The sequence below is a fragment of the Monodelphis domestica genome, chromosome 1 (genome assembly GCF_027887165.1).
Source record: "Monodelphis domestica isolate mMonDom1 chromosome 1, mMonDom1.pri, whole genome shotgun sequence".
Lineage (NCBI taxonomy): Eukaryota > Metazoa > Chordata > Mammalia > Didelphimorphia > Didelphidae > Monodelphis > Monodelphis domestica.
This window is the reverse complement of record NC_077227.1, coordinates 400,281,082-400,296,445: the sequence shown is the minus strand read 5'-3', so window position 1 is coordinate 400,296,445 and position 15,364 is coordinate 400,281,082. Positions and strand designations below refer to the sequence as shown.

Below are 15,364 nucleotides of genomic sequence, written 5' to 3'. Positions count from 1 at the left end.
ACACATTGGTGAAAAATATGACTAGATTGAAGTTGTATATGAAAAACCAAGTAGATTAGAAAAAACACAATAGTATGGCACAAGATTGGGCCTGGAGTCAGACTCATTTTCCTGAGTTCAAATCTGGCCTTAGACACTTACTATGTGACTCTGGGAAGGTCACTTAATCCTATTTGCTTCAGTGTGCTCATCTGTAAAATGAGTTGGAGAAGGAAATGGCAAGTTACTCCAGTATCTTTGCCAAGAAAATCCCCAAGGGGGCCAGGAAGAATTGGGTACAATTGAAAAATGATTGAAACAACAAACCAAAACACCTGCCATAATGTGGTGCCTTATGTGCCCCATTAATGTGAAGTTTCAGAATGAGGTAGGTGCTAGTTCCCCTCTACTTTGCTCTGATCAGCCCATTCTCCAGGAATATACTCAGTTCTGGGGCTGCATTTTAGGAAAGACATTGATAACTTGGGTTGGATGGTGAGGACACCTGTTATGTTATATAGAAGAGGCAAAGAATGCTTAGCCAGGGGAAGAGAGCTGAGAGATGCGATTGTTTCTTTAAATACCTGAAGGAGCAAACACTCTGCTTTATCAGAAAAGGAAATTGGTTCTCAAGGCTGGCAATTATTAGGGAGGCAGATTTTACTTCAATATAAAAGGATGGATTTTCTAATGATTTAAAGCTATCTGAAAATGGAATGGGCAGCTCTGAAGGCTTGGTCACTGGCAATACTCAGAGACTTAAGATGATCTGATGTTCAAGAGATCAATGCTTCAAGTAGGGGTTGGGTTATCAGATTTCTAAGATCTCTTCCAACTTTTAAGATTCTACAATTAAAAACTGGTGAGCTTATGGATTATAGCCAGATGATATAAGTACATGTAGACACATATAATTTGACTTTTGCTTTGTTTTCTCAACTCCATCTACTTCAAAACCTGGGCCAGTCTCCTCTGCATTTGGTATTATTGTCTCTATCTTTTATTCCCTTCACTCTTGATTAATTTAATCTTTTTTTTTTAATTAAAAATTTTTAAAAAAACCCTTACCTTCTGTCTTGGAGTCAATACTGTGTATTGGCTCCAAGGCAGAAGAGTGGTAAGGGCTAGGCAATGGGGGTCAAGTGACTTGCCCAGGGTCACACAGCTGGGAAGTGTCTGAGGCCAGATTTGAACCTAGGACCTCCTGTCTCTAGGCCTGGCTCTCAATCCACTGAGCTACCCAGCTGCCCCCGATTAATTTAATCTTTAAGAAAACCCACCAATTTTCCAAGAAGTGCTAGGTCACAGGAGCTGATCAGGGTTTGGCTGTTATTAAACATTAGAGAAGTCCTTTTAAAACTAGTGTTCTGTTCAAGAGCACATCATTCTCATTCAAATCTATCCTTCCTCTAGTTTTTCAACTTTATTATTCCTAGAAAGTAACTTCAGATTAGCTCAATAGCATGTTTGGAGGTACAGCAAAGGTCAGAGTTCAAGAAACTAAGATCCCCCTTTATTGAGCCAACATAACTGTTAGATAGCCTAGCAGAACAACTGTTTTCCCCACCTCTATTTTACCACACCATTAGTATTTCTAATTTCTAAAGGGGGTAATATAGCTTTCACTAAGCTAGGAATCCCTGAGAAACCCCTGATCCTAATCACTGCTAAAACACAGAAGATAAATTATCTGTCTTATGGAGTAGTCTTGCTCTTCAAATTCACATTGCTTATTTCATCTTAGTGATTCTTTTGGGAAGTTGAATTTTATAAAAAAGGGTTTGAGTCTCTTAAAACTTTAATCAATTATGGTTCAGAATCAAGGAGGGTCACTGACCCCTTCAATAACATGCTTTTTTTTTTTTTAAATATCACTTGGTTCAGCCTTCTCTTTATAGAAAAAATTTAGATCTGACACACCATGATAATTTTCATTTCATTCTAGGTCTAAATTCAATAGTTTGTTTTTTTTTTGAGGAAAAAAAGGTTTAAGGAGCTCTTATATGATAACTTTTGCAATGCAACACTTTAAAGAGTTAGAGGCAAATTAATTCAATACATGGAAGACATTTTCCTATGGATATTTATAACATGAGACCCAAAGACCTCTATTCCCCCCCCCCCCCCATATTTGAATTTCAAATTCACTGAAATGTTAGTTTCAACTTCTGACACTGGGAGTCTCCAAACCTAGTACTTCATTGATGTTTTCCTCAGTAATGTTAGAAACAAACAGGAATAATGTGCTGTCCCTACAAAAAAGTAATGGCAACCCTGGAATTGACCTGGTCCCTAACTTATGGCTCTAGTAGAAATTAGTCTTTACTGAGTAATTTCAGTCAAGTCAATGCTACCTACTTGCAATTAGATGGAAATGATGCCAACTTTTCTCTACTTCTCTCCCAAGGATACTGTGGGGACAGATTTGATCTTAATCATCACACATAAAAGGAATAGTTTCCCCCTCACCATTTTGTTCCCTTGGCTCAATGTAAGTTGTTTAAAAACAACAACAAAAAATTTCACATACCCCCCTCTGCTATCTTCAATGTAAATCATTACTTAGACATAGAACAATATGGAATCCTTATTGGAGTATAGAACATGCTAGGTTCTCACTAGCAAAAACTTCATTTAATTGATTTTTGCTAGTTATATGCTGAGAACCTTGAGGGAAAACAAGGATGATTAAGACCCCATCTCTTCCCTTCCTGTTTCACTTATCTTGTTCTGAAGTCACTTTGGAAAACACTGTTAGATTGAAGTCTAGTTTCACACAGTAATGATGTAATGTCAGAATTCCATGGTTCAATCTTACTATTCAGGTTATAAGGGGCTCTTAGATGATCTGGAACTTCTGATACCAGGGGGCTTGAAAGACTTCTCAAATTATAAACAATAAGAAAAACAACAACAAAACTTCTTAATAGTTTAGCCTGGCCTGGGATTTTATGGAGACAGAAGATGTGCTCTAACCTATCAAAGATGAAACCCATCTGAAACCCCAAATAAAGGGCAGCTTTCAAGGTTGGAGCTCCATGGGTTGGAGAAGACTGGTTCCCTTAGAGACACCAATCCTGAAAATGGCTAGTTTTCCGTCTTCCTCCATCTTTCATAAACTGTTTTAACCAAGTGACCTTGGAAGGCTGCTAAGTTAAAAAAAAAAAAGCATCTCTGTTTCATCACCAATGAATACATGAATACCCACAGGGTATATGGCACTAGACGCCAAATAAATCCACCAAATGGATTCCTGAGCCCATCTAGTATAACAGAAAGTGTGTCAAATCTGAAGGAGACAACAAAGTGTCACTAAACACTTAAAATAAAAACCTGAATTTTCAACTTTTTTTTTATCCAGGGTCAAGACCACAGACAATTTATTATGTAGTACGTTATGAGTGAAGAATGATCAAGAGAAAGTATGTTTATGAGTGACATGGATTTAAATGAAAAATCCAAGGTGTGGAAGGTAAGTTTAAATTTGGCTTTTGCTTTTGGAAATGGGTATCAAAATAGTTATAAGAAGTCACTAAAGCCTTACAGAGCAAATAATCCATAGTGTATCATTTTCATTTTGCAAACAGGGTCACAAGAGCAGTCAAATATAAGCCCAAATACCCAGAGAATTAGCATACATGTTTGATAGGGAAAAAAACAAGAAACTTAGCATGCTGTTGGCTATTTAAATAAAATCTATATTGAACCCTGTTTCCTACTGATGGTGCAACCTGGGAAAAGCAACTTTTCCATAGAAACTACCCCCTCCCCCCCAACTCTGCATAGATGTCTATAATATTCATTTTCAGTAAGGCTTTCAAAATATATGAAGTTTTATAGCATTTGTATTTTAAGGATTTAGGGCAAATACATTTTTTTCTTCTACTCGATAAAAAGAAAATTAGTACTTAAAGGTTCAAAAATATATCAATTGAATGTTTTTTTTTTACATAAATAAATTATATTGATTTTGGATTTAACAGCTGAAAAAACCCTTTCTGCTTCCACTGGAGGCAAAACTGAACAAAATGTTAGTTAAATAGAGAGAGCAGCATTTCTAAGAAATCTGTGGATAGAGAGCATTATACAGCAGCTATTGCTACAAGGGTGTTATTAAATACATGTTTAATTATTGGCTTCTTTTCTATATGATCAGTTACATAATTTTTCTGGTTTACTCCTCTGATCCATGAATCTGGGAATCTAGTTTCTGAAAAAACACTTGGTTGATTTTCAGTAATGGTTTAACAGACTTCTTTGAGATGCTAATTTTAACACGTACATAATTTATAATCCCAAATGTATAAAAGACAATGACAAGCATCATAAATAAATAATGCAAATTGAAAGTTATGTCAAACGTTTGGACCTTCTGATAAATTAGAAAAACTGTAACAGAAAAATGTAAAAAATACAGTAAATTGTGACAACAAAATGGACACTAGCAATACTTCCAACATTTCCAACTGTCCTGCTGCACTGTCCACTGCCCCCAGTGCACTCCACCACTGTGAGTTTATTTCAAGTCTCAGGTCATGAGTTCTACCTAAAAGCTAAGACTAAGGGGACTGAAAAATGGTAATGGGCAGGTGAAGAAGGATGGTGAAAACTGCCTAAGCAGGTTTCTGCTTAGGCTAAGCTTTTGAAGATTGAGAGTCTAAGGAAGAATCAAAAATAATATTAATTTGTAACATATTCTCAACTGTCTCAATAATTTGGTGTTTGGATCCAACTGTTCAATACAAAAACAACAGAGAGGATGTAAAGAAGTGGGGAGAAAAAAAAACCTTTCACAGTTTAACATTATAAAAGGCAGGGTCTTGGTGGTGCTGCTGGTGACAGAGGGGATACACTCAAATTTTGAAAAACTTCAGACCTTCCAAAATGTAAAAGCTGCCGTTCGATCGGACTAGTTCTTGTAGGTTTCAGCAGAGATGCCCTTCAGGGTAAGGAACAATGCAAAATAAAACCTATCGTGCTTCCACATGCCTTGGATGCAGAGAGCCAGGAATTCGTGGCCAGGAAAAACCCCCAAAATCCAACCCTCTGTAGAGTATTAATGCCATAGATAAGAAATAAAATGCCAGTATAACTGTAAAGCAACAGGCTTTAAGTAGTGTTGACTGTTCCTCCCCACTGCCCCTCTGCACATATCCTACCATGTATAAAGCTTCCCTCAAACTGAAAACATTTTTTTAAACTTTGGGGAAAAGGGGTACTGAAAATAAATCAAAATTGTCATTTAATAAAGTATAAAACAACATCTCCACTTGCTTCAGGTATCTGAAAAGCCAGGAAAGGGGGAAATTATATCACTACCAGTTATGTTTGTTTTTTAAAAAAAGAAATGAATATATGTTTTCAATCATTAGTTATATACCTCTGTCTATTCTACTCATCTAGTAATCATGATAACATAGGGAAACATTGTAAATCAAAAATACACAATAGCACGTATTATAGATGTGCTTCTGGTCCCCCAATACCGGTTTGTTTGTTTTCCATTTAGTAAAACTCACAGTAAAAGGTATTATTACCCTTGTCTCTGTTCTTCTGCATTTGAATTGTGGATCATTTAGACACATGCTTTCTTTTGCCTTTTTCTCCCTACCAAATAAGTAAAACATTTGGAAGGGACTGGGGTAGAGCATGTCACCAAGTACTGAATTTACTATTGTTTGCTGGAATGAACAACTGGATAACAGAATGAGGATTCTGTGCCTCCCAGACTAGCTAGACAACACTTTTATCTAATAAAGTGGCGAGACCCTGAAACTATTAATATCTGTTACCATAGTTCCTGGACAGGGAATTAGGTAGGTAATATCACTCATGGAAACACAGGTTTTTATGAAGGTGAAGTGAGGGCAATAACAAATCTTTATGGGATAAGAAACTTACAAGCCACAATAATTTTCTTAATGAAATAAAGTTCTAATTGGTGTCACTAAGAGTTCCTTTTAAATCACTTTGCTCAGCTTGTACACCATGTTCTTTATCTGTGGGCAAAAGTGGGGTGTGCTCTGAACAGTTCTGACCATTTCCAGATTCTTTTTCTGATACGGAGACAGTTTCTGGGTCGGGATTCAGGGTATCCCCTTTCGCTTTCTTTCTCTTCCTCTTCTGGCTTTCTAGGCTTGTGTTTTCAGAATGTCTGGTCTGCTGCATGCCTGGCAATGTCATGCCAATGCTGGGAGAGAGAAACATTGATGGGTAGATCAGTCCAGGAGACATTCCTGGTAGGAGAAAAGGGTTAAAAGCTACAGGACTACTGGTAGTTATTGCAGGTTCAGACTGATCTGAAAAGGAACTAGGAACAGGCTTGTCTTCAGCTAAAGTATCTTTTTTCACATCATGGCTATTCTGTTTGTCATCAGTAGCCTTTTCTGTGTTTGACGTACCACTTTTAGTTGTGCTTGTTAAAGACGTTGGAACTGTTGAAGTACAGGTAGTTGTCATGGGTGTATTCAGAAGTCCTCCAACACCAAACATCTGGGGTACAGCTGCCATGCCTGGTAGCATCATAGGCAACATACTGAGGGTGCTTTTGACATCCTCCCCAGCAGGCACTGCTGCAAAGCCAGCAGGAAACCCAACCAGCCCTGTAAGAGGGATGCCCTGCATATTCCTCATATTCTGAAGTCCGACTAGATCCATTCCAGCAATGAGTCCATTCATGAATAGTGGCCCCATTCCTGAGGGAGAGTCTGCTACAATGCCAGGAGTCTTGATGAGTTCACTTCGTGGGCGCCTTCCTCTCCTTCGAGGACCAGCATCTCGGAGAACTGGCTCAGTTAGGATTTGACTGAATTTGTTTTCTGGTAGAAACCCCTAAAAATTGGAACAAGAAACACAAAATCCCTCAGTTATTTCCCTTTAGGAAATCATCTAGGGTGACTATAATGTTCTCATATGGTCTTTTCCTTCCTTGGATAATGTACTTAATAAAACGGATTTTTCAGAAGAAGGCAACTAACCTATCGAGGGCTGGCAGGAATTAGACCCAATCATTTTGGAGGCCATTTTCTAGCTGGGCATTAGATAGATGCTGAGAGAATTTGTTATAATCTTATCCAGAATCAAAACCACAATTCTACTACAATACTCTGGACCATTAGGCAGACTATTTAAGATTCAAAGAAACTCATTCAACTGAAGCACTCTTTACCTTTTAGAAAACCCATGAAAGTTATTAGGAGTGAAAGATTTTTGTAGGAGCAATACTAAGACTTCCCTAGCAGATGCTAACAATCTGAAATGGCTTCTCTCATTTCATAAGATATAGTCTTAGTTTATCTAAATTCTATCTAGAGTCAGTGTCCTCATTTTGCCAAGTTGCTGGATAAAGAAATACCATTTAAGGAGCTGATGTTTGAGCTTGTCTTACAGATCTATTTTTCCTCCCCATAAACATCTGCTACTCGATTTTCTTGATATGAAAAAAAGCATTTGGGTGAAGCACTTATATCTGATAAATTATGTATTAAAGGATAGTAATCCTGACACTAAGGACTCACACCTATCAGCTATAAAACTTCATTAAGTACATGGGTCACCTGATGCAAGAAGTTTTAATATGTTACCATTACTATATTTTTGGATGACTAAGCCTTACAAAGTCACACCCAGTAAAGAATAATAATATCTCATGGAAATTTTTTTTAATCCTATCAAACAATATAGCAAGAGACACCTGGGTTCCCTTTCTGTATTTCCCACAAACTTACTCTGTACTCTTAGGTAAGTCACTTGTTTCCTCCTCTGTAAAATGAGAAGGTTGGACTAAATGATTTTCAACATTCTTTCCAACACTTACACTCTGTAGTTCTCTGACTTATAGGTTAGACACTGAAAGTTCCTACTGTAAGTTTCAAAATTATTTTAACCCATCATTTAATTTTAAAAAAAATTTTTCACTTAACAAGCATTGATTCCTCTCTTAACCCCTTCCCACTGAAACTCAAGAGTACGGTGTATACCTAAACCAAACCCTTGTAACTGACATGCACAGTTAATTAAGACAACTTACAGGCCACAACATATTTTTCTTGAAGACTACTGAAATGCTCTTCATCATGGCACTAAGTCACCTCAAGTTTCTTTAAGGTTATGGCAGTGGAGTGTGAGCTCTGGCACATTTTGTAAAACGGGCTTCACATACAGTCTTGGCAAGAGACTACAAGGTGATTCTAGAATAAGTTTTGTGGTTTAGTTGTTTCTTTTCTTTTTTTTAAAACCATTACCTTCTGCCTCAGAATTTATACTAAGTATTGGTTCCAAGGTAGAAGGGCACTAGGGGCTAGGTATTGGGTTTAAGTGTCACATCTGAACCCAAGACCTCCTGATTCTAGGCCTAGGACTCTATTCACTGAGCCACCTAGTTGCTTCAGTTGTGTGTATGAGGGTTCTCTATTACTGGAATGAAAACCTTCTTCCAAAGTTCTATCCTGTGTGAATACCCCTTATTTCCCAAAGAAGCAGAGAGATGGAAGGAGGGAGGCTACCTGGTCCATCCTGTCTGATATCTAGAGGTACTTTATGAGGTCTATAAGCAAAGATGTCAGGAGGAGGGAAATAGGAATAGATCCCTGGAAAAATATCAGGATATGCAAAAGAGAGGATGTTCTTGGCAATAACTGCCTCACATGGTAGTTTAAACTGTTTTATAGAATGCAAAACATAATAGAAATGTGGATGATCAGTTACAGGATCCTGTTTGGAGATGCTGCAAAACATAGTTTCAAATTGATATTTGTAAATGCATCAGACATAATGCCTATTGCTAGAAATAACTGAAATAATGCACCTCTTTGTTTTTTTTTGTTTGTTTTTTATTTTTCATCAAAGATGATTTTATTTTATGGGCAATGGAGAACTGTGATTTCTTCAGAGTTGGGAAACTCTAAATGTGAAAAATTCCTTAATTAGTACAGATCATCTGTAAGTACCTCTTTGTTTATAGGTACACTCTCTGGTTCCTAGGAGCTGTAATGAATAAACTGTTAAGAGAAGCACCCTGATCTGGCTACTGTTAGTCAAATGTAATTGCTGTTCAACTCCAGAACATTTCTAGCACTTCTTCATGGTGGGTCCACCTGTTAGGTGTTTCTTTTAACAAAAGCAAATTTAGTGTTCATAAAAGTAGTTGAGGCTGAGTTTTCATTCACCTACTAGCTGCTTCCTCCATTAAAAGGCAGAGTTCCATCTCTTACTCATTAAATCTTAGAATGGCTAATTGTGATCTTACACAACTTTCTATTTGGAAGAAAATGACCAGTGGCCTTCAGAACAGTATTCAATCATGCTTCATTCTACAGTTTGTTTCCTATTAATATTCTCCTAACAATGTCAGAGGTTAACATATTTATTTAGACTTCTAAAATCATAGAGAAAATAGAGAATTCTGGGCACTCTTGAGTGGTGTCAAATAGCTGGGTTAGTACAAGTTCGTTTTTATTCTCCCCTCCTAAGACCCAGCAATAGCAGAGGACCCTCTCTGGGGAGGGAAAGGGAAAGTGTTCAGTCTGTGGCTGTTGGCAAGTATTTTAACCACCTCCTTTATGGATGGGGAGAATCACCCAGTGACCCTCGGCTGTTATCCCTTCCTGAGGGCCTTTGCTTCCAGCACTGAGTGTTGCAGCTGGCCACACACAGCATCACATTCACTCCCTGGAAGCCTTGGCACTTATGCACTGGGAATGACAGAGGAGGGAAAAGGGGGAAGAATAAGATACAGTGACAATGCCTGGGGCTAGGAATAGTTTTCTATATGATTTTAAGTGCACTTTTGAGAAAAAGAGCTTGTCGTTATAATACATATATGGGAGTCTTGAGGAATACTAACTTCACATTTACATGTTAAAACATTATAAAAGGGAAGTAAGGTAGAAGATAGAGTGCCAAATCTGGAATCAGAAAGACCTGGGTTCAAATTCAGCTTTAGACACTTACAAGCTGTGGGGCCCTGGGGGCAAGTCATTTAACCTCAGTTTCTTTATCTGTAAAATGGAGATAAAAACAGCACTGATGTGCAATTATTGTGAGGCTCAAATGACATAATAATTACATAAGGTGCTTAAGCACAGCGAAGTGCCATATAAATATTAGCTATTATTATTCTCAAATGCTCACTAGAAATGAGTTAACATTTTAATAAATAATTATGAAATATTTAATGTATGCAATCCTAGGGAGGCTGGCCTTTTCTTAAGGTCTATACCTTCCAGAGAAATATGGCTTACTATATTAGACCCCTTGGCTCTTATACTAATGTGTGCAATCACTGAAATGAATAGATACTACCCAATCTGAAGTTAAGGGCAAAATACAGAAATGAATTTAGACCAAAGGAAACAGCCCTATGGGCATTCACATTATATATTTTAATCAGGAGAGGCCACAGAGCATGGCAGAGAAAAACATTGAGGATCTGGAGACGTGGGTCCTAGTTTTGACTATCTATTGACTGATGTGTGATATTGGCAATCATTTGCTTTTTCTGGGCTAAGTGTTCTTATTTATAAATAAAGGGTGAATTAGTGCTTCTTTAATGCCTCTTTTAACCTTCTATGGTCATATGGAAATATTTCCATAGTTAAAGGCAGTAGAACAGAGTAAAACAGCTCTTGAAAGTCCTGACACTTAGAATTCCATATACAGGGAATGAAGCTATGGCTCTGTAAGTAATGCTAACAGATGCTTTCATTTTTCTGATCATGGCAGGATGGTTCCAGAAAGTAGCGTTTAGAGCACAGGTGTCAAACTCAAAACAGAGACCACCAAACTGTACCTAAGGCCATGCCACGGAGGGGGGCTGCTCTATTCCTCCTCTCCACAGTGCCTGAGGACATTTTTTGCATGTCTTGTCCCTCTGTCCAGCCACCCAGTGTGAGCACTTTCTCCCTCTGCTGTTGGGATAACGTGGGGGGCTCACAGGAAGCTTGAAGTTGTACTTTGGGCACATAATCTTGAAGATGTTTGCCACTGTTAACTTAATGATTCCAGTAGGTAGCATATTGGTTTAATTTAAAATATAATTTTTATCTATGTTTTATTGTATTTTTGTTTATTTTGTTAAACATTTCCCAGTCACATTTTAATATGGTTCAGGCAGTACACTCTTGTGGTCTGCAGGTTGTGTGTTTGATACTTCTGCTTTTAGGACAAGAAGTTGGTTAATAAGGAAGGCTTTAAAAATGTAAGGAAAGAATTCCTTGGAGCTGATAAACCTTAACTTCTAGTATACCATGGAGGAGTAAAGTGGAAAAAAGCAGCAACAAAAATGCACAATTTTCTCAAATGTTCCTAAAATCAATACTTAGATCACAGAAAACAGACTGAAGGAATATATCACATAGTGTAACTTCATCTCTATAATGCCTTATGATTCTAAAAGCATTTTCCCTAAGTAACATCCATATGAAATAGACAATATCATTACAACTTAAAATTGCACCCAAACATTTTGGGATGCTCTATTATGTCCATTTTGCCAATGAGGTAGTGACCAGTGTATTAGGTGGTTTCTTTACTGGGGTTTTTATGGTAATTGGAGGTGCTGGGCAAACACACCGAGAAATAAGGTAATGGGAAGGCAGAATTCTTTAATCTCTTACACCTGTACGAGGTCATACAAGTGTTAAGTGGCAAAACCCAGAAATAGGTCTTCAATTCAATAAACATTATTGAATGATTCAATGCCATAAACACAGCATTCTTTTCTCTTGAACTTTGTAGAAAGAACTAGAAGTACGTGAGCATAGTGAGTCCAGATGGTTTAATCCTCTGATCCAAGCCCTGAAATTTACTGCCTGGTTGTACATGCACTTCAGTTCTTTCAGCTCCAAACCAGTTTCCTTGCTGTAAAACAGGAACAATAGTCCTCTTGCTATTTACTTTAGAGTTGTGAGGAAAGAAATATGAGCTACCATCATCATTACTGGTGGCCTTAACAACAAAAACCACCACTGGATAATTCCTCCTTTGCAGGGTTTCCACCATCCAGGAATTTTAGGTCTACTTAACCTAGGATGTTAAAGAAATAATGGGAGGTATAAAATGGGAGATGTTAACTTAATGGTGTTGAGTTGCAGATATAATTATGTGCTTCCAGACCTAAAAAAAGAAACTAGGATTTTAAAAAATAAAGCGAAAAGGGGACAAAACACATATACATCACATTTTTTAAAAAATAGGTGATATCTCTGAGATGGATGAATCTCCTCTTTCCTTACTGAAGTGGTTTTGGTAGAGGATGTGGGGATGAGAGAGAATTTTGTACCAACTTAAACATTTATAGAAATTTTGTAAAATATCATTTTTTTAATTGTCTTATGTGCTTAAAGAATATGCAATTATCAACTTTTGAAATTGCAAAAGAAAAATGAGATGACCTTGGTAGGTTCTATTTTTTGTTTTTAAAGCTGATGCCAACAGAGAAGAATTAGAGGGACTAAGAATGGGCAGAAATTATACAAAAATGATTATTTTACCACTTAATCACTGGATTTGATATATTGGATCTAATATTCTAAGGAAAGAAAAACCACTCCTTAATAAAGTAATTGAGCCAATTACATGTTTTTTTTAGAGAACCTGCCTTCAACAAGGTGATGGAGCCTGTGTGAAGGACACAGGGTAGTTTTCACAAAGGTCTAGGTGGTCTTATCCATGCATGACACTGTTAAGTGGTTACAGGTATATTTATGTATAATCGGTATATATCTAAAGAGAGTATGAAATCTAGTCTTAATCATTTTTCAAGTTGAAATGTTTTTGCCTTAACTCAAGAGTTTTATTTTTTATTTTTTGGCCTAGAACTATATATTATGCATAGTATGCATATGCAACTATGCATACATGTATTCTTTGATAGACAGATAGATAGACAGAGGGATAGGTTTTTGTGACACTGCTCTTCTGCTACTCCTACCTGTCTGATCTGACTACTCCTTCTTGGTCTCTTTTGCTAGATCCTCATCCAGGTCATACCTAAGACTCTGTCCTCTATACAGTGGTGAGCTCATTAGCTTCCATGGATTCAGTGACCATATCTATACAGAGGATTCTGAAATCAAGTTTTCTATTCCTGATCTCTCTTGACTTCCATTATGTATTACATATGCCACAAAATAGACATATCAACACAATACATATAAACATAGGTTTTAATATACACATGCATACACATATACACAAACATCTACACATATCTACATATATGCACACATACACAACACACAAGGTTGGGGACGAGTTGTGAAGGGCTTTCCAAGCTAAAATAAGATGTTTCTAGTGGTTTTAAAAGCAATGAGGAGACAATGGTTAGTCCAATCTTTTAGGAAAATCACTTTGACAGCTGTAGGGAGGACAGATTGGACAGAGGAGAGACTTGAGGCTGGGAGGCCAATTAGAAGGCTATTGCAACAGTCCAGGTGAGAGGGTTTAAACCAAAATTGGTGGTAGTGTGAGCAGAGGTAAGGTATAGATTCAAGAGCTGTAATGGAGGTAGGAAATGCAAAATTTGGCAACTGTTTAGATATGTGGGGTGAGGAAAAATGAGGAGATAAGAATAATATTGAAGTTTTAAACCAGGATGATGGGAGGGACTGCCCCTTCCAACAGAAAGGGGCAGAAGGATGGGCCTGAGGGGAAAAAAATGAGTCCAGCTTTGGATATATTGAATTTGAGAAGCTTAAGAGTGGAGAAAATCAGCAATATTTAATGTTTTTAGCTCTATGCCTTTACCAAATTATGTTACCTCTACTCTCAACTTTTCTGTAGATACCATTTGGTAAATCACTTAACAGACTTTCAGGTTAGGCTTTGATCAACAATGAGGCTTCTCTAAACAACTCAACACAATATTCTCTGCATCTCATATGTCTTCTCCCTTACCTGCCGTCCTGTTTCCTTAGGGACAGCAGGGACTCTTTCTTCTCCACTTAGGGAGCCCATGTCCAATTTTCCTGGTTCTTTACAACGCTGTCTTCTCTGCTTCGGTTTGTCTGAAAAATTCTATGAAGCAAAGAGAGCAAATATTAAAATGTTAAGCTACTCTCCTGCTGCTTTCTGAGGAGCTGACTGCTTATCTTATATAGCTGTCACTTTCATGACACTTCTTTCTAATAGCTCCACACCAAATGAAAGGGAATGAAACAAACAGCCCAGGTCGGGTCCTTCTCTTTGCTTTCGCATTCCTTTCTGTCCTTTAATTTGGGAAAAGTAGATCAAAATATCAATGTTTAGAAGTTGTAAGATTGTGTTTGACTGTGCAGTAGAAAGAACTTAGGTTGTTTTCTGTTCATTCCAGGCTCTAAGATAGCTAGAGAGAGAGCTTATCTCAGAAGAGTCTTTGTGGTACCAGGCATCCACTAACTTTTTTTTCCCTCTGCACAATTGCCTTGTTCTCCTATTATTCTTACTTACATATATATGCATCTATGTGCGTTTGTCCTTTTTTTAACCTTGGGAGTAAAGGGATGGGGTGAAAGTTGGAGGCACAGTGGCTTTCCTTCTCTGAACCTTCTCCCCTCCTTTAAAAAATTTTTATGAACTCCATCTTTACATGGCTTATTACTGTAGTGGATCTAAGCACAAGGGACTGATGTTAATGTGGAGAAGAGAAATTAAGAAAGGAGAAATTTGATGACAAATATATTCTTTAAAACCACTGTCCAAGGAATGATACTATCAAGATATAGGTAAAATAGAAGAAAGTCCCAAAAAGACAGCTTTAAGGACAGAAGTGTTAAAAAAAAAAAGCCCAAACACATACGACATATAAATCATAAAAACATAACTAGACTTCTTTTTTATAATTTGATTTCTTGTAAAACTACATCGCTTAATCATCACAATGTGAGTCAAGTGCTAAGTATTTGAGGTTTCAAAGAAGTGTTAGTGAGAACAGTTCAGCCACATCACTTCTTTATAGATGTTAAAATTGTAAAGGATAATTTAGCATTGTGACCTAAACTATGTTAATTATTTGGTCACCATGGATATCCCAAATATAAAAGAAATATAACCAAGTAAGATGGAAATTTATGGTGATTTAATTTATATAGTGGAAAGTAAGAAGAAGGAAGAAGGAAAAGGGTATAGGATTTCTCCAGCTTGGCTAGTGTCAGGAGGAAGACCAGAGGCTCTAGGAAGATAAGGCTTTAAAGGGCAAGGAGGAAAGAATCAGCCTGAACTCCAAAGGGCTCAGCCAAGATACCTGAACCTGAATCAGTTCAAGGGCAAACTTACTGCCAAACCCAGACAATAGCTGCCACCACACCAAGATGTCGGAATGTTTAGCATGCTCCCAGCCAGAGTCACCTCTCCAGGGAAAGAGGGAGAGAGAGCAAGTGACGTGCCTTATAGACGGTTTTACATCACT

General features: G+C 37.4%; 1 protein-coding gene across 11 annotated transcripts in view; it reads right to left on the bottom strand.

The window, feature by feature from the left end:
- Window positions 1-3,806: 3,806 nt before the first annotated feature.
- CHD6 (chromodomain helicase DNA binding protein 6) overlaps window positions 3,807-15,364 on the bottom strand; it is a 210,443-nt gene continuing 198,885 nt past the window's right edge. For 7 of the 11 annotated variants that reach the window (XM_007474327.3, XM_007474323.3, XM_007474326.3 and 4 more), the window contains 2 exons: window positions 13,876-13,995; window positions 3,807-6,810 (listed from right to left, as the gene is read on the bottom strand). In XM_007474327.3, the coding sequence (XP_007474389.2) occupies window positions 5,914-6,810; window positions 13,876-13,995 (1,017 nt within the window). In that variant the 3' untranslated portion in view covers window positions 3,807-5,913. The remainder of the gene's footprint in view (window positions 6,811-13,875; window positions 13,996-15,364) is intronic. The other 4 variants (XM_056811874.1, XM_007474330.3, XM_056811873.1 and 1 more) reach the window with 1 other exon arrangement.